General features: G+C 40.5%; 1 protein-coding gene across 3 annotated transcripts in view; it reads left to right on the forward strand.

Annotated features, from left to right (window-relative positions):
- abr (ABR activator of RhoGEF and GTPase) overlaps nucleotides 1-19,399 on the forward strand; it is a 133,635-nt gene that overhangs the window by 36,211 nt on the left and 78,025 nt on the right. For 2 of the 3 annotated variants that reach the window (XM_017412599.3, XM_017412600.3), the window contains exon 2: nucleotides 18,709-18,881. In XM_017412599.3, the coding sequence (XP_017268088.1) occupies nucleotides 18,709-18,881 (173 nt within the window). Of the gene's footprint in view, nucleotides 1-14,307; nucleotides 14,378-18,708; nucleotides 18,882-19,399 lie in introns of those variants that run through there. The other variant, XM_037979210.1, reaches the window with a different exon arrangement.

The following is a 19,399-nucleotide window of genomic DNA, read 5'->3' on the forward strand; positions in this document are numbered from 1 at the left end:
TCTAAAACATGTAATAGACAGCAAGTTCAAATTTTCCAATTTAAAGATTAATTTCTAACTCGCTATTTGCACAACATAAATGTTCTTTAATGCACATGTAGCAAAAACTGGTTTGATTTCTAATTTTTTTGTTCTTAAATAAAGCAACAGCTTATTATTTGAAAAGTCCTAACTAATTGTTCTTTTTAAGATTCGTTTGACGATTCTCAATCTTGTTTTAAAGTATTAAATATAATGTTTTATTTGATATTTACATTTATGCTACTGCAGTAGCAATAAAGAGTGCACCTCAGACTGATTCAAGAGCATGCTTTGTGTGACCCAGTATAAAAGTGCACCTATCAGCCTTGGCGACAGTGAAAATAAAAATAAACAAATACAGGGTTCAGGAGCAACAATGGGCTTCGCTTTCTCTGGCTTAGTCTTGAAACGCTGTTTTGACTTTTTTTTCCTAATACAACGTCATAATAATTTGCTTACTTGTGCTGTTTGAATTTACTGCAATCTTACCATCTTTTTACGATGGGCCATTGTTGTTGCATCTTCCTAAAAAGCTCTTGTGATTTAGATTTTTCAATAATCGTTTTCCGCCACGTTTCTTGGAACAGAAAGCAGTGAATTTAGTTCCGCATTAATATTTGATTAGGATTTGTTTTAACAAAAAAAAAAGAATAAAATGTTGGAATAATGGAAACATAGAAGGCACTTTGCATGTTTTCTTGTGTTCATGAAAATAAGTTTAAACAAATGTCTCGCTATTGTTTCTTAAAAAGCTCAGAAATCCTTTTGTTGGGCTTGATGTTAGAGGGTGTGTCATGTGTCTCAGTGTGTTTGTGTTCTGCGAGTCCGTGGGGACCCTCGTCGTATCCCGAGGGCCTACAGCTTTGTGTGTGTGCCACATTACTATGGGCAGCAGTCATGCTGTAGGGCTATGGTAACCACCAACCTCTTCATCTTCTGCCATCCGTGCCCTGTTCGTCCCAGCCAATCAGCTCAAAATGACTCCTCTTCCTCAGCCAATGGTGCGTGCGGCGTGTTTACATGCTCCCGGAAGGCAGAGGCCATCATTAGGCATTCAGGTTAGTGTAGCGGAAGAGTTGGGGGGGAGGGGAAAGGAGGAGGAGGAGGCATGGGGCAGACAGGAAGGCAAGATGAGGCCATTATGAGCTGGGACTGATGGATGCACTCGAGCAACAACCAGTCAACCAGCAAGACTCAGGTGAGCAAACCTGCTGTATGTGTCCTGACCCGTCTCAGATTTTCTTACATGTGCCCAGATCACGTTCCTTAATCTTGAATGTAATTTCAATCGATTTGTAGAATAATCTGTAAACTCAAGGTGCCTTTAACCTGGAGGCATATGTCTCCGTTGTGTGTGTGCCTTTGTTTACATGTGCTTTTGTGTGTGTCATTAAAGATTAATTGCCCCTCTAAGCTGTAGCCCACTGGTCTCAGTATGTTGTCAGTCTGTTGGGGTCCAAAGATGCTGTTCAACTTGATTGGCTCTTTGACATTAGAGAAACTGAAATAAACCCAAACCTAAAGTAGTGGTAGCAGTGTGTGTGTGTGTGTGTGTGTGTGTGTAATGTACCAACACACATCATGTAAGATGGCCATGTCCTCTCTCGAGTTTATCAGTCATCAGTCCTGGCATTGTCTCTTATCACTGCAGTCACTTCTGTTTTTATAGAAATCTCTTAATCTTCTGGAGCAAGGTCAGACTCATTGGGTAGATGCACAGAAACAATTTATCATCAACTCGATTCAATCTTTAGTCTCAATAAAACACAAGCACATATAAACAAACTTTTCCAATTAGCCAAAAAAAAGGTCATATTCCAAGTCATTAAATGTAGTTATACAAAGTTTTCTAGTTGGTTTTATGTTGTCAAAATACACCTTGACTGCTCAGTTACTTCTTAAATTTACTTTGCATCTTTCTAAACCAACTACCCTTAATGATGCAGAAGCTTCAGTGTTGTTGCCAACTTTTTGTCATTCAGCTACTTTTCAGACCACATCAACATCTGTATTTGTTTTGTTGTTGTCGAAGAAGCATCTAGCACCAAATCGGCTCCGCTTCAGTCTGCTGAGTCAGCAGCAGCGCCTGTTGGCTTGTGTGCTGTTGAGAGGCTGTCGGCTGTGTGCGGAGATGTTCAAGACGTTGCGTCGCTTTTAACTCGGTCCACAAGTGATCAGCGGATAAAACCAAAATTGCAGTGGAGTTCTGTGGAGAGCGAACTATGATGTTTGTCAAGCAGTCTGTCTGTTATTTGTTCAGTCTTTGAGTCCGTTTGTCATTTGGTCTGTTGGTGTATCTGTCTGTCTGTTGTTTGGTTGGTTGGTCTTTAAGTCAGTCTGTCAACCTGTCTGGTAGTTGCCCTGTATGTCTGTCAAGCTTTTGCGTGTCAATCTGCATGCAGAGTGTGGAAGAAAAGCAGTTACGAGGTTAGCAAAATTCACATATGACCTGATGGTCCCATATATATGATAGTTGGTATATTATTTCATTGTTTACCAGTTTGTAACATTGCAGCAGGCTTTGGCTGCAGTCCACTGGAAACATTTGCAGACACCGGCCTTCATCAGTCTGTTCCGAGCAGGTTGGCTAACATGAAAGGATGACATAACTTTAGAGGAGGAGAGAAGTGGGAGTGATGCTTTTGATCGATGGGGATGTCATTAGGACTATGGCTGAACCCAAACATTACAGCCGTATAGAAGAACGTAACGTGGATCTGAATCATTACTTAAACTATAACGTGTAACATGAAAACAGGAACATGAACGGATGAAATTAGAATTAAAAAGATTAATGAGTGCTGTCCATGTATTTTTACTCACACATATTGGTGTACAAACAGGAAAGCATGTGAGACACCTTGTTTTCGCTTGGCAGAAAACAGCAGTTAACAGATGGCTCCTGATTGGTGCTTTCAGCTATAAACAGATGTCTGTAGTGGCTCACTGGATTCAGAATTACAATTTTGCCCGACGATGTTGCATTTCACTGTAGTTATTCATTTTTCTCCTGTGCAGGTTTTTCCTTATAAACCCTTGCTTTAGGCACCAGTTCTCAATAGACAAAGAAAACAGAAAGCAGTCAAAAGATGGGATTGTTGTCAGTTTTGTCCTTTTGTGAGCAACGTACTGAGCTGTACTCATTTTATTTATTTTGTTTTTAATCTGTCAGAGCTCTGCAGGTCATATTCATGCATAGCTTAAGTGGCTTATTATACATTTTATATATTTTGCATAAAAGATATAACATACTTCTTGATTGCTGCTGTACGTACTGTGAGAGCATCCGCATGACTAGCAGGACTCAAGGTTTCAATTCATTGCAGCTACAGACTTACTTCCCCTTTCTTTGTTGTTATTCTGGATTTTACTGCTGCTAAATGTTTTAAGAGTTTAAAAAAATGAAAAAGTAAAGTACATACAGTAAGTGTCTTCATGGTATGGTGCAATTGTGTGCAATTATTTTCACATTAGTCAATGCTCAAGCTGCCGTAGAATTTCTGGTTTAACATTTCAAAGTTATTCTGTTGTATTATGTTGATTTGATTTTTAATGAACTTCCTCTGCAGCCTTCGCACCAGTTTGGCACTGGTGTGAAGCTCTGTGGAGCTCTGTAAGCCAACAGATTTTTGAGCAAAAGTGTCATCAAAATATTTGGAGGAATTTTTAAAATGTTTTTTTACAAGTTTTCTGATCCTGCATTCGATTGTGCAGTACGTGCAAACATGTGAAGTCCTTTCTTTTTTCTGATGAATTTTATCCTAACAGTTTCTCCTAATTTCATCCCAGAGGCTCCTCTTTTAATATTCAATGTTTTTTTTTTTGTCTTTCATATAAAGTAACCATAAGGGCAAAAATGTGATGCATGACATTTTGATGGCCTTTTCCACTTTTATATTTTCAATCTCACTTACTCCTTATCTGCATTGTACTCTCTTAATTGGACCGTGGAGTCCAATATAGAGACAGCACAATCACTAACCAGGCTGCCCCAAAGGCTTCTGACAGCCACTTGCATTTTAATAGCTTCACTCATTCTAGCGCTTTTGTTTCACTGCACGGTTTGCTACACTTTCCATTAGCACGTGCCCACGGACGAGCGTGCAGAGTGGAGCTGCACACTGAGGCGTAGGTGCCCGCACAGTGGAGTCACAGCACTGTTTTACTGTGCTGAATGTGGGCGTGCTGGCAGTGAATGGCTCTTCATGGATGTAATGGATTGATCTCCTTAAAAAAAAAAAAAAAAAAGTGCAAGGTGGGAAGTGAGTTCTGAAATATGGTGGATTAGTGAGAGCTCTGGAGGTGTTTGGATCTGATTGTTGTTGGCTTGCGAGGTGTGTCCGCACTTGAATGCAACCTCTTAAGTCCTGTGTGTCACTGTCGTTGGAAGCAGTGTGGTGTTCGGGGCTTTAAGCTAGCTAATTATGATGTATAGTAGCTGGCTGCCATGGTAACGTTGGTTGGGTTTGGAAGATGTAGGGATTGGATGGAGGGGAACAATTCATGCACGGGCTGTGAAATGAAGGGGGGGGGGATCCTTATCTCTTGCTGCTTCAAGGCATATGGTACATGAAGATACGCAGCAGTGCTGGAACTGTCAGTCATTTGGCGAATCAAGGGACGATGCTGCAGTGCTGCCCGACTGCTGGCAGGGAAGAGCTCGTGTGTGTGCGCCAATCTGCACACTGGAAGTGAAGTGGATGGATCTTCATAAGCCTCATTTCAGTGGATTTATGAAGATATAATCTGTAGTACAAGCGGGGGGATATTATTAATATCCTCATCTGGATGTTCTGTGCTTCGTAATATTTTAATTTTGGATAGATAACTCAGAATCTTTAAACTAATTTTTTTTTTTTACTCATCTCTGTAGTAAGTATTGTGTCCTTGAACCTATTGGCCTTTAAGTGTCATGTGCATTTTTGATTAAATCAACCATATTGGGATCGTTCCGTGTCGTATTCATGCCTTGGAAAAATTTGTGACATATCACGATGTGAAGCTTTGCTCAACTGCGCTTGCGAGGTGTGAAAGTGGTTTTATGTGCCAGGAGATGATAATAGTCGGATGGTTTCTCGACTGTGAAAGACATTGACAGATCAGAGTTAGCTATTACATTTTTACCTCCCTCTGTTATCACATTAGAAACCTCCTTGTCTGTAATAGCATTTCTATGGGAGGGTAATTTTGCAAAATTGAAACAGAAGCAACATCTTTGCCCAATTATGTTTGCACACTTGCATGTCCAAGCTAAAAAAAACCCCAAAAAATAAGACATTTACAGATACAAAACTCAGCTATGTTAAAAGTCACTCTTGATATGCTTTGTGGTTAAAGTGTCTATGATACATTGACACTTTTTTTAAGTCTCATCACAAATTTATACGTTCCGTAACCTTCTTAAAACGGTTTCAAAAACAACAAATCCTCCAGCAGTGTGAAATTGCACTGCTCTACTGGAATATTTTGAGATCTTCACTATCTGCGCTTCATAAATAGTTTGATTTATCCACCTGGACTGATGGCAAGTTGCTCTTTAGGTGACATCTACATATGTGTGTACAGCTTTCTCAGAATTGGGCCTCCTTCACACTGATGACCCACTGCACTCTTATCAATCCACACAGTCTACTAGAACGGGGCTGAATTGTGACTAGTTTTAAAAACCTCTTTAAGTGTGAAGGCAGTCGTGACCTTGCTGCACTCGGGAGTACTCACTAAATTGGTTTTAACAGGACTACCACAAACGCCTATCATCACACCACACACGGAAGCCACGCTGGCACAACTCTTTCGGATTGTGTCAAAATGTATAAAAGATGTCACCACGCCAGCATGACACTACGGCCACACGTTGCCGTGATGGTGCCGTAAGCCCAGCGGGGTGAGTCCTGCCTCGGTCGTCTGTGTCACGCCGGCGCCTGCTGGCCTCACGCCGCCACCACGCTCCACTCCAGGACCCCAATATGCTGCCTCCACCGTGATCCACCATCGCAGCCTTGTTTCGGCCTATCATGCACAATGGGGAGCTTACTGCATTCTTTATCTGCTCCTGAATACGTCACCAGGACCCTGGAAAGATCACCCATGTTCTAGATCTATTTCTTTTTTTATTTACACTGTAGCAGGGTCATCATCCAGCGTGAAGGGGGCCTTACATTTTGAGTTTTTCATCAAGACAGAGTAACTAACAGCATTTGACGTGGCTTTATTATGTGTTCTCTTGAAGGTTTGCCTCATTTGCTCTTCTTCGACCATGTCGTTAAACAAATAATATTTCAGTTTGGTTAGTAATTTATTTTCTTGCACAAAGCAAAATCTTTTTTAAGTGACAGGGCTCTTTTGCAGCGTGAATGCTTTGCATGTTATCTCTGCATAGTAAATGTAACTTTGCTTGATTATTTGTCTATTTGGAAATTTCCACTGCATCATTATTAAGCGTTAAAACAGATTGGGGAGGTAAAACAGGCCGACAAGGCAGGCAAATGGGTTTTATAATCTGATATTTTAACATGACACTCTCCTCCACCTATTAATTATCTCAAACCTAAACCTGCAGTTAATGGTTTAGACAACATCGTACTGAATGTACTATTGACAATTCCTTGCTAATGAGTGTGTTGTACATGAATTTTGTGAAGCCAGCACCGAGACGACGCTTCAGCACCTCAGATATTTCAGGGATATCGACTTCTTTGTCCAATAAAATTCTAATTTAATGCTTCAGTAACAGACCAGATCAGAATGTGTCAGTGTGCAGCGAGACTCTATAAAGACCCAGTGAAGCGATAATGCGTGAACATGTTTCTTTTTCATACATACATGTTGAAGTAAGGTCTGTGTGTGCTTGAGGGGTATATTTGTGTCTGGATCGATCACAGCTGGGATAACTCCAGGGTGAAGCTGCCTGCAGTAAGAAATTCTCCTCAATAAGTTTGTTTTAGGTTTATGAGCAGATTGTGTGAACAGAAATATTACTTCATTAGTGATTTATTATGTGGTGTAAAGGCTTTTGTAGCAGTAATCGCTTACAACTAATTAACCTTTAGAGTCAATTCAATTCAGGGTGGTCGTCACAGCTAATCGACCTTGGCAAACACTAAAGTGGCTATAATTCAGCCAATTTTCCAGATATTGAACCAGAATCTGGTGTGGTAGTAGCTGAGAGTCATCCCCATTCCATATTCCAAGTGCTAACAGATAACATGAGGTCTTTGTTTAAAACTTTGACATGCAACATGGCGGGTGATACGCATTCCATCAACTAAAGCTAGTTTTATTTAATCCGTTCAGATCTTAGATTAAAGGTTCAGTCTTATAGCTTTAGATCAAAGACTTTCAGCTGTAGATTCAGATTGAGTTTGTAGTTGTTTTATTTTTTTCTCTTTTTTTTACAGTTGATTCTCTGCTTTGAGCCCCTTCTGCAACTGAAATGCTTAATGCTCACGAGTGGAGTCGTAGCGTTCAGGCTGCAAAGATTCATGAAGGTTTTTAATTTCCCCAGCGTCGCTATCTAACTCACCATCACAGGACAGGGAGGTGTAAAACCTCAAATGTACAGCTTTAACACACTCTGACAAACACAATGGCTACACATCTGTCAAGCCACAGCTGTATGGTCATGCTGTCATGGCTCCGCAGGGCAGCTGAAGAGCCGTCCGTTTGGTTTTCAACGCTTTTCTTCCTTTCTTTTTTATCTTTGGCAAATTCCATCTGTTTTGCTTGAGCTCCTTTACATCTTTTGAGAACGGCGCTTGAGACACAGGAACATCTTGTCATTCCCCCCAAAACACACACACACACTAAATGTCTGAAACAGTAGGAGTGTATGTCTTTGTGTGTGTGGTTGCAGCCTCGCTTCTTTCACAGAAACAGTTTGCAGCTTTCTGCTTCCTGTTGCCCACACACTGGGAGCTGACTGCATTCGGTGATGTAATCCTGCTTCTCTTTGGAGAAAAAGCGCTGAGCAAAGCAGCACAAAGTACCTGAATAAATTCTCACACTGCACCAGTAACTTTTCCTTGCACTGACTTCCCTCGTTTTGCAGTGTGGAGAATCACATTAACTCTCACTTAGGTAGAAAGGAGAAGGACGAGTGTAGCTTCGGGTTCAGTTACTTATTCTGTTTTATGTGTGCTTACAAAGATTTCATTCCTGGGACACTTCAGCTGCAGTGAGCCTTTTCTAATAATTTATTTACAGTTTATCTAAGAATGTGTCTTTTTTGTTGTCTTTGAAAACACCTGTTTGCCTTTATTTAATTTATATAGATATCCGTTTTTTTCAGGTTTTCTTAACACATACTATTCAAGATTGACTGATCAGGGACTGTAGAAAAAACATTTATTAATTAGTATGGAGGGTCTAACAGTGTTTGCAACCTTTTGCCTATTATTAAACTTGTTTTTTGATCAAAACGTCTACTGAAAACTGTGTTGCTTCAGCTGAGGGATTAGCGTTATTGTCCTGGCGGGAGACGAATCTTCTCAGTCTGTGGAAGACTTGAGCAGGTTTCCCCTCAACAATTTCTCTGTATTTGGTGCTGACCATCCTTCAACTGTGATCAGTTCCTGCCAATGGAAAAGCATATCCACAGCATGATGCCGCCCCCACCGTGCTTCACTGTGGAGCTGGTGTTTTTAGCAATGAGATGTGTTGTACTTGATGGTCAGGAAGTTCTTTTAGTCTCATACTAATACATACTAATACGTTTGCAATATATTTATATATTTAGGTAGTAAAAGTACGTACAGTTGGAAAATAAACTCGTCATTTTGTGCTGCGTTTATATTTGTGCTTGTAGGATTGTTTGATGTTGGAAAACAGATTGTTTGCATCTATATCCATTAATCTACAAAGAGGTTCAAATTCACAGGAATATTGAGTCTGCCCAAAACTTAATTTCAATCCAGGCAGATCATGGATGATTTACCTGAGTGTGCAGGCATGGTTGCTATATACTTTAGGTTTCTTAATGTTTTCATACTACAGTGAAGTCAGCAGCTGTACATGATTTTCTGTACATTTGTGCTTAATGTTTGCTATTTTTAACTTGAATCCGCTGCTTAATATTTGTGTATTAGTTTGATAGATGCGTCTGCCAGGCACAAGCAGCCAAATGGACTGGTTGTCCAGCTTCAATGTTAAATTCTGCTGCAGCCTTTTTTTGTTTCTCGAATCTCTTTGTGAAGCATGAAGATGTTTAAAGTTACAGAAAATACAGATTTTGCTGCTGCTTCAGTATAATTGAAACAGCATGCGACATGTCTGAAAGACTCAGCAGTTTTTGATGTGATGCAGCATAGCAGTGATGCTGACACTCAGCATTCAGATGCTGCAGTCTGGCTTTAAGGATGTGATGAAAGCCAGAGGTCGTAATTGTTTTAGTTATCCGCTTAAAAAAAAAAAAATTCTTGTATTCTCACAGTACAGAGAGGTTCTTGACGAGTCCCCAACGACAAGAAATGGGAAGTGATTACAATTTAGATTTATCTTTGCCTAGTTGATGCCTTTAAATGTCAGCTAAAACTGAGTCTTATGCTTCAGTGTTGTTAAATCAGATCACCTTAATTCACTAATCGTTTTCCAGTTCCTTGAGCGGCATTAGGAGCAGCCAGCGTGATTATAAACATGTGCGAGCTGCACATTTAAACCGTGGTCCCTTGTTGTTTACACAGCAGGACACAGAGCTGTCAGTACTTCGTCTCTTTGGAGCTTTCAGCTTGTTTATGATTCAGGCTGTTGAGTTTTAAAAGTTTGACGTGTCCACTTTGACAAACAGCGCAGCGCTGCCAAGAGCAGCGGAGACTTCCTGACACCAGCACGGCAGTTTGTTGGCGTGCGGGAAGCCTTTGCATCAGCGTGGCTGGTTGTCATGGCAGCCTCTCCATGGAAACGAGGGCTGGTTATTGAGAGTGACAGGTGGATATAGCTCTGTCTGTCAAGAGGCAGTGAGAATAATGTGAGCTGGCAGGGGTCAGAGGTCGCTGCACCCAATGAATGGGTGGTGGGTTAGCAGCAAACCGCTGGAGATTAAACAGATTTATTCTGCAGTAGTTACTGTATGTCTGTAAAAAGAGCATTGTTTTCTGCTGCAAGGAGATATCACTGGGAACTTACACCGATCAAAGGCTTTTTTCCCCTGAAATGTCGGTATACACCAAGCTACTCCTTACCTCTTCATTCAGGACCTCTTTGAAGTGGAGCTCAGCTAAAATTAGGGGGTGGTTTTTATGTAACCTTGAAGTAATGTGTGTCAGTCTCTTTATCAACTGTGTGTGAGGACGCAGCTTGACTCTGGACAAGTGTCTGCTCATTTTCCCTCGTGTTTTCATGTTCTGTCCCTAAGACTAAAGCAAAACAAACAAAAAGCCGCTCTCAACCTTGGAACCCTATCCAAAACGCAGGCCACGAGTTTTTAAAACGTCTAAGTTTCAAGAACAAAGCCTTATGCCCTGTCTACACCACTCTGGATATTTTATTAACTTTTTAAAATTTTTAATTTCTCTATACACATTCTAACAAAAATGATCAAATAACCAGACCATGCCACTAGTCGGTGGGAACGTCCACATTAGAACGTATCAAAATACAGACAAAGAACTGGAGTTGCAAATGGGGCTAAAAAAGCTTCCAGTAATTTTCGTGAAACTTTCCATGGGAAGTTAAGCTGGAGAAAGTGTTGGAAACCTTTTCTCAGTCGATCTGAAACACACTCCAACAAATCTGCTGAGGTAAAGACATCCCTTATTTTTGATTTTCTTTCTAATATTCGTACACAAACATTTTACATGGAAACATGCCTAAATGTTAAGATATAATCAAAGAAATATGTGCCCACCATCCAGTGGTGGCAGGTAAAAACAATATTGTGTAACTTGGATTTTTAAAACCTTGCTCAGACGATGCAACCGTTTCAATTCTGTGTTAAAACCATACATCAAAAATCCACATCATCGGAGTTTACTTCACTTTGTGCAGCCCTCGGGTTTAAAATGTGCGGCTTAAATAGTTTTGTGCTCTGGGCTCAAAAGGTGCGGCACCGATGGGTGTGGAATTCATCTGTGCACTTGATGGCGCATCCAGAGGGCGTGGTCTCTGCCGTGAGTGGTGTTTTGTGTTCATGTGATTGAGGAATAGCATAGATATACTCAAGTATATTTGCAAGAAATCTGGTTGTTTTAGTCAAGATTATACTAAAATAATATATTTTCCCCAACCTTATTTAAAGTCTCTGTGAAACTCCACCCTTGGATATTTTACCCTTCAGGTTGATTCCCATAAATTCCCATGATTTCCCATGGAACGTTTCCAACTTTGAAAATTCCCAGAATTTTATAATCCCCCAAATGAACCTTCTTAGTTTGGCTAAAGATTCTCCACAAACTGTTTCTTTCTTTCTCTTTGATTGTGTGCTGAATTAGTATCAAAGTTTCATGACAAGATCAGAACAAAGCACGACAGCTGCAGTAAAATAAAATAAAAAAACTGCTTTGTTGTTGTTCACAAAGTAATAGTCGGTATATGTGGGGAAAAAAAAGCTGCTACATTATTATTTCTCAAAAGCTCTGTGTTTTGAGTCCACACAGAAATCCAAAATTGAAGTGTATAAATCTTGACTTTTGAGATCATTTAAAACAAAATCTCAAATTTTTATCATAAAGAAAATGTTATAAGATAAGAGGTGATAAGAGGTGCAAAAAGTGTCTGGTTTGAAAAAGTCTTCAGATTGAAGTTTCTTCCTGTTTAGTTTATTTTTAATCAGACTAAGAACACAGTTCAGTTCGTTGGTTTCCCTAATTAGACCAATTTTTACAAACTGGCTTCTCATAATTACCGTTACACTACATTATACTGCATTGACTTGTAATTGGATTCATTTGAACTGTTGTGAATTATAATGACGTGGCTTGAATAATTAAAACTACATTAAATTAAATTAATTTACATTCGGATTAAAATGAACTGCATTTAAATGGTAACAAGTTTAATTTTACTTTGTAAAAAGCCACAAAAAGACTTTTGCTTTGAATTGGTGCAATACAGACAAAACCGAATTGAATTTGATAAACTCTGGGAGGATGAAGATGGGAATTTTTTTTTTTTTTTTTTTTTTCTTTTTTGTTGAAAAGAGAAAATTGTTTACCTAATTTAAAAAGATGTAATTTTTCAGAATCCTTCAGCACATAAAAACAAGTGTCGTCTGGATAAATAGGAAATGTGGATTTTTATGTTTTTTCTGATAATGAACACTGGCTGTTTTTGTATTCATTTCTCTAATTAGTTGAATTACTCTCACTTGGCTCCTGCTGTTCCTCATTTCCTCCCAATCACATGTGAGAATGATCTGCATCAACACTGCTGCGATGTTTGTCTCCGTTGAGCAGATTTAAACCCTGTTACACACGGACGCGGCGGCCGAAGTGAGCAAATCCTTAAACGCAGCTCAGAGTGCTATGTGTGTATTTACCCGGTTTAAAAGGTTTTCCGCTGCAGTCCGTTCCTTAATAACAGTAATCTCATTGATCTGACTCCTTCGGCTCAGGGAGCAGCGAAGGAATAATTGTGTGGAGTGTGTATCTGTGGTGCGACTAACACGGAGTTTTTCTCACGGCCAGCCGGATTTCCCAAAACATCTAATGGAGTGCAGAAACAGAGGAACGAAGAGCAACGTCACACAAAACAGACATAATGTGTTTGATTTGCAGAGTAGCTGGAAACACCGCGGAGCATTTCTGATCTTGGATGACATTTGTCTACCTCTTTTAGATTTTGTTTATAAATGGACCAAAAGAGTCTCATAAAATGACTACTTTTGTATTTCTGATAGTAAATGCCAAATTTTGAAGTTTCAAAATTAAAATAAAAACCCCAATCATGTTAATATTTTTCAGCATCAAACATGGCTGCACTGAAATAACAAATGTTCCAGGTCTGTTTTTTTAAAATCTTTTTTAAACGCCAGATGCTTTTAGATCAAAGTTGAATTATTTCTATATAAATATCTTAGTTTAAAGCTGTTTCTGGGATCACAATTGTTCCAAAGTGTTTGCAGCAGTTTGTAAAATGCCTGCTTTGGCGTCCAGTCGTGACGTTAGCAGAGTCAAACATGCAGAATGATCCATCGACGTCTCGTCCGACCTCCGTCAATATTAGGTGCTTTAGGACTACAGTTAGTCCCGCCGCAGTCCTTGTTACTGTCAGTCTTTATCTGTTTGGACAAAAACTCCTTTTAACTCTCTGTCTTAATGAAACGTGTCCAGCTTTCTGCCTCTGTTGGGTAGCCAGGCTGTGTTCATGTTGTTAGATCGTCCTCGTACCTTTGTGATCTGCAGTGACGGGTTTATTCAACCTCTGTCCAGCTGATGATCCAGTAGTTCCTGTCAGCTCTGCCCGAACCTTAGGTGGCACTGCGGGAATTACGTGTGTTTAGGACTACTGGGTCAGTCGGTTAGTTCAGAAAGGTGAAGTTTATTAAGCTTAATTAGTCAAACTTTGCACTCGAAGAAGCGAAACTTGGATAAGTTGGGCTGAAACTGCAGAACTTGGTTCACAGCTTCTTACATTATCTCTGAGTGAACCATTTACTCCTTTTGAGATAATGCTTTATTTCTTATTTGTTTAATTTTTCATTTTATTCTGCATATCCTATTTTGAACTGATTCTGAATAGTTACTGTCCATTTATTAACTTTAACTTTAGAAACCAGCCTCAGGACGTTTTCCCATCACGCTTTCTGACAACAGATTGGATCCATTCATCCGTCTTCTTTCTCCTATGGTAATCGGGTGAGAGGTGGGGTACTCCTTGGACAGATTGCCAGTCCATCAAAGGACTACATAAAGATGAACAATACAGAGAACCATTCACTCACACCTAGGGACAATTTAGAGTGTCCAATTAACCTGACATGCCTGAAGAAGACCAAAACAGTGGGAAGATGGAAACTAGGCAGAGAGGCATTCACACACACACCTAAACAAGTGTTGTTGTTGTTTTTTATTTAACCTATAAAGCAGATCAGGATAGCTGCTGTTTAGCTTAGAAGGGGCTTGGCAAATTCCAAGAGTATATTTTAAAAAAAACAACAAAAAAAAACCTTCCACTCCCAACACATTTTCTGACTTCCATGCAGGAGCTGCTCTTACTGCATGTGTGTTTGTTGCTTCCTCCTAAGCTGGGGCAGCTGTTGAATACAACATTGTTGCCTTCATTTGAATGAGTGCCGTCTGAAACAGTGGAAGTATTCAGCCCTGAAAAGTGTTTTAAAGGAGCAGCACTCGGTTACAAGCCAGGGCACTTATGGCTTTCTTCTTTGAAGCTGTATGTACCGTTCGCACTCTTTTCTCCACAAATGGTGAGTCACGTCTTTGCGTTTTTTCTTCTGTAAGCGTGTGAGCATGAGCATAATCTTACAAATGTTACAAGTTTTAACCGGCACAACGCTGGTAGTTCGTGGCAGCCCTTTGGACCGGACACGGTCCCACTCAATCAGATGCCTCGTTGATCTCGTCCCCATTTTAATCCTGTTGGATGACTGTGTTTAAGGGGACTTATCGACAGGTCAGGACTGCAGAATCCTCTCCTCTGGATGGTGCTGCATTGATTTTTGAATTTGTCACGCTTGAGGAATTATCAGGTTGATCGAGCCAGCCCAGGTTTTGTCTGCAGACAAACTGGACTGTGACAGGATTTCATAAAAACAATAAAAACAGTAAGATCCGCATGCAACCAGCTGATGCTTGATCAGACAATAAAACCGGGGCAACTTCTGCTTCAGCTTTTTTTTTAATTGGCTATGTTGTTTGGTGACTGTAACATATATAATGATATAAAGGTTGTAAAGCCTCACTAAGAGGAAGTGATATTCTCTATTTCTGTGAACCTCAGATCTAGAAAGATATCAACACATATTGATGCAGGGCAGCCTTCATTTAGGAAAAAAAGCAGCTCCATATACTGCTTATGTAGACTCTGTAGAACTAATCTCTTTCTCACTAACGGTAGCCTTCACAGTCAGTGACTGAGACACTGTTGGGGCGTGATAATTCAGAGCACTGACAAACATGCAATAAAACGATTGTTTCATTCACCAGGCATGTGTGCACCAGTGAAGCGTGATTAAAAACAGGAAGTGCAACACAAAAGGCATCTCTCTTAAAAAAGCTGGACTATTAAAGCTACTTTCTTAAATGACTGTTTTTACAAGAAATTTGGTCTGAACTGACATCATCTAGTGGCTGAATTAACATATATTTTTAATACAAAGCTCCCACCAGATTGACATCTTGACTGTATTTAGATTGATCAGGACAAAAACTGTATTAAATGGGACATACAGTTTAAAAGATCAACTTTTTCGATGCTTGAGAGCTTACATTTATGAGTCTGAATTCACTTCTGTTTGTTTCCTGTTTCCAATCCTGGATTCACCGTTCCCTTAAAAATGGGCAATCAGAACTCTATTTAGTTGGCTTTTTTTATATTAACAACAAATTTTCATCACGTTCACAGAATTAAATGATCTAGTATTCCATCTTAAAGAAATCTTTTCTACAGCCTTAAGTTGAAAATTTTTGATTTCCTGTTTCTAATTGACTGCTCAACTGGAAATGGACAAAACAAATGTGATGCTTGTTTAAATTTCAACCCTCGAAGCAATCAGGTGAATAATCTGTCAGGTTTGGGGTTCATGAAAACGGAATTACAGTGCATTTCTGGTGTATTAGTTTGTTTTGCAATCAGATGTCTGTAAAATTCACACAGCAGTTTACCGACATCTGATTAAAGATTAATCTGTGTGATGCTTGTTCATGGCATTTCCAGAATCTCCCTACAGTAGAAGCTGTTGTGAAATTAAATTACTCATGAATCAACAAATAAATCATTGAACGGTGTGGTTTTTCTGAGGGAACTTAATGAAACAAATGTTACTACAGATTATTTGTATTGTTGTCTGCTCCTTATGGTGTAGAAGTTGCTATTAAACATCCATCCATCTGTGGTCAGGTCACAAAGGCAACATGACCAAACTCCTCACCTTATCTCTAAGGCTGAGCCCGGCCACCCTATGACAGAAGCTTATTTCAGTCGCTTGTATCCAGGATCTCCTTCTTTTGGTCATGATCCAAACCTCATGACCACAGGTGAGGGTTGAAATGTAGATGGACCAGTAAATCAAGGGTTTTGCCTTTTGACTCAACTCTTTCTTCGCCATGACCGATCGAAGCAACATCCTCAATAACGCGAACGAGACCCCAATCCATCGATCCATCTCTCTCTCCATCCTACCATCACTCGTGAACAAGACTCCCAGAGACTTTAACTCCTCCTCGTGAGGCAGAGACACATTCCCGACCCAAAGGGAGCGTTTCACCCGTTTCCGGTTGAGTTCCCCACTCAGACCAAGCGTGGTCTGAGACGTTGGCCGCTTTCACTTTCTGAGTCATCAAAAGGTTTGCCAGAACCTCCTTGAGGCCAACCGAAAGTCCTTTGCCATAGCCTCTCTGAATTCCTCCCATGCCCGCGTTTTTACATCCACAACCACTGAAGCCACAGTCTTTCCGGCCACCCGTACCTGTCAGCTGCTTCAGGAGTCTTCAAGGACAACCAAGCCCTAAAGACCTCCTCCTTCAGCTTGACGGCCTCCATCACCGCTGGTGTCCATCAGCGGGTCCTCGAGTTTTCCCGCCGCAACAGACACTAATAACTTTCAGGTCACATTTCTGGGAAGCCACATCTGCAATAGAGATCCTGAACATGGCCCATTTGGATTCCATGCCCCTGACCCTCCCTCTGTCAGCAGCTAATCTAAGTGAGGAAAATACTGTCAGAATTAGTTTCTTTTTGTCTTTCCCTCTGCGCGGCTTGCATTAATGTAGCTCGTCAGATATGATGAGTTGCAATAATGACCACTCACAAGAGAAATTACCGCCAGAGTGATTCACACAAACACTAAATGGCCTTAATGACACGCATTACCAGCTAAGCATCTCTTGCATGCACAGCAAATATTAAATAGGCAAAAGCATGAGAGCTCTGATGAGTTAAGCCACCACAGAAGCACAGTTTACTGCATCTTCGTCCTACTTTCTCTGTTTTATCTGCACAGCTTGGCTGTGTTGTCTGCGATTGATTGGGTTTCTGCTCAGCACAGTCGGTGCTATATTTCTGAATGAGGCCTGTAGCCTATTGATGTTGCTGCAAATAGAGAGAAATAATGGGTGTCTGCTAAAAAAAAAGGAGCAGACCTTGAATGTTTTGCTGAGTTAACTGTGTACTATAAGGCTTTCTGCTTTGTCTGTTCATCCTTCCAGTTTATAGTCAAGGTTCAGAGCATCAAAAATAATCTGACAGGATATTGGAGCTGTAGTCCACATTGTTGGCAGCAGTAAAATGAAGCGAATATTTTAGATGCTTTATCTCTACAGATAAAGCTATAGGAAACTACAAATTTCTGAAGAAATTTTGAAGGGTGCCAAAGCATCTACTGTCCCAAATTCCAACATGCAGAAACTTTCTTCTATAAACCCAGCAGTGATTAGGGGTTTACCAAGATCAAATGTAATGTCAAAGCTGCTGCCAGTGGCTCATTAGTATCACCATGGTAACCACAAACCTGTGTCTGTCACTCTCTGACTGCACTCTTAATAAAGCAAGCAGACAGAAGAGCAGAGTAGAAATGTTGTCTCAGACAAACAATAGGGTTCTTCAGTGTTTATGTTTCGGCAACCTGACTGAGCCTGACGTGAGGTCAGATGGTGTTTATAGGAGTCAAAGAGTAAAATACATGTTCACAAGTTTGTGAGAAGCACAGATATGTATGGAGTTATCACAACACATTTAGAGGTGACTTTCACCCCAATGTGTCACACTTATCAAGGTAATCAGCACTTTTTGCATGCGCTGCATTTATCATTCATTTATGTGACAGATGCCAATAAACCATATGGTAACTACGCCACTTCATGGTTCACCTACATACCAATACACAGCTTTTTTCTGTTTATTTATTTATTTATTTTGATTGACAGGTGGGTGGTTCAATGACCGTGGTTTGTGCTGGATGTCAGTAAAGTGTAGGCACTCAACATTAGCCTGATGATGTTTGCCGTCCCTGTGGGGTTTGAGCCCTGCTTTTTCTATTAGTTCTCATCTGTTCCTCATTAGAGCTGTCTGATATCCTTCGCACAAACACACCCGCCCTGTCGAGCTCATGTACGGAGGCAAATTTTCACACAAACACCCACGCAACTCCCACATATTCAGTTTTGGTTTCCTTTTTTTTTTTTTTATTTAAACCTTCACACAACATTGTTTTTTTTCTACTGTAAACAGGATTTGTCCAATAGAGGCCGTAGCAATAAGGAGGAAAGCTACTAGCTTCTGTACATCTGGTTAAACCTTTTTTCTGCTTATCTGCTTTTTATCATAGTAGGCAGCAGGTACCGAGTGATGCCCATCACAAACACGCCTCTCCTCTCTGCAAAAAAAACATGTCAGCCTACATTTACTTGAAGTCAAACTCGGGCTTTTAGTCCCTAACCTCATCGTGGTTCTTTTGATAAGCCATGCTTGTGGCTCTCTTGGCCGATTTCTTTTGTTTTTTTTTGTGGTGGATGTCTAACCTTCTCCCATCTTTCTCCCCCTTCCTCCTCCTCCTCCTGTACCTCCCATCGTGTCCTCCAGACTTTAACTACACAGATGGCTGCGAGGGAGAAGCCGCAGAAGATGGGAAGTCCCATGACGGCTCCGAGACGCTGCCATATATAGATGAATCGCCCACCATGTCGCCCCAGCTGTGTGCTTCTCAGGAGCCGGACAGACTCTCCCCCACACCAGCAGTCAGCCTACTGGCTGGGGTAAGAACACACACAGATATAAGATATAATCTTCGTTCTTCTGCCTAACTTATATGACATGTAGGAGAAGGAGACGTATGAGGATCATAAATCACTGGCCTGATGTCTGTTCTTCTATACCTCTGTGAATATATTACACAGCATGTAATGATGTAATAAAACATTACCAGCTAACCAGAAATATGCCAATAATAATTTGTTTACATGTTGTTTCCAGGACTGTTGGGGTGAGTGCTGGAAAGTCCAGTATTCACCACCTCACGAGAGCAGTTCCTGTTTTTATGCAAAAACCTTTGTATCCATCCATCTCATTAACCCAGTTTTACCTCCAACATCAGATAAGGTTGCTAACTGTTTTTCATCCCAGCTTCATCCTGAAGCACAGTCTGAGCCATCCACCAACCAGTGTGGACGAGCACAACTCCTTTTTCACGTTGTCATGACTTTAAATCCTTCAGCGTGACCTTTTAAGGTTGATACAAGCGGATTGTAAAACGTTACGGCAATTGACAGGTAAG

This window comes from Kryptolebias marmoratus, linkage group LG13, assembly GCF_001649575.2.
Source record: "Kryptolebias marmoratus isolate JLee-2015 linkage group LG13, ASM164957v2, whole genome shotgun sequence".
Classification (NCBI taxonomy): Eukaryota; Metazoa; Chordata; class Actinopteri; order Cyprinodontiformes; family Rivulidae; genus Kryptolebias; species Kryptolebias marmoratus.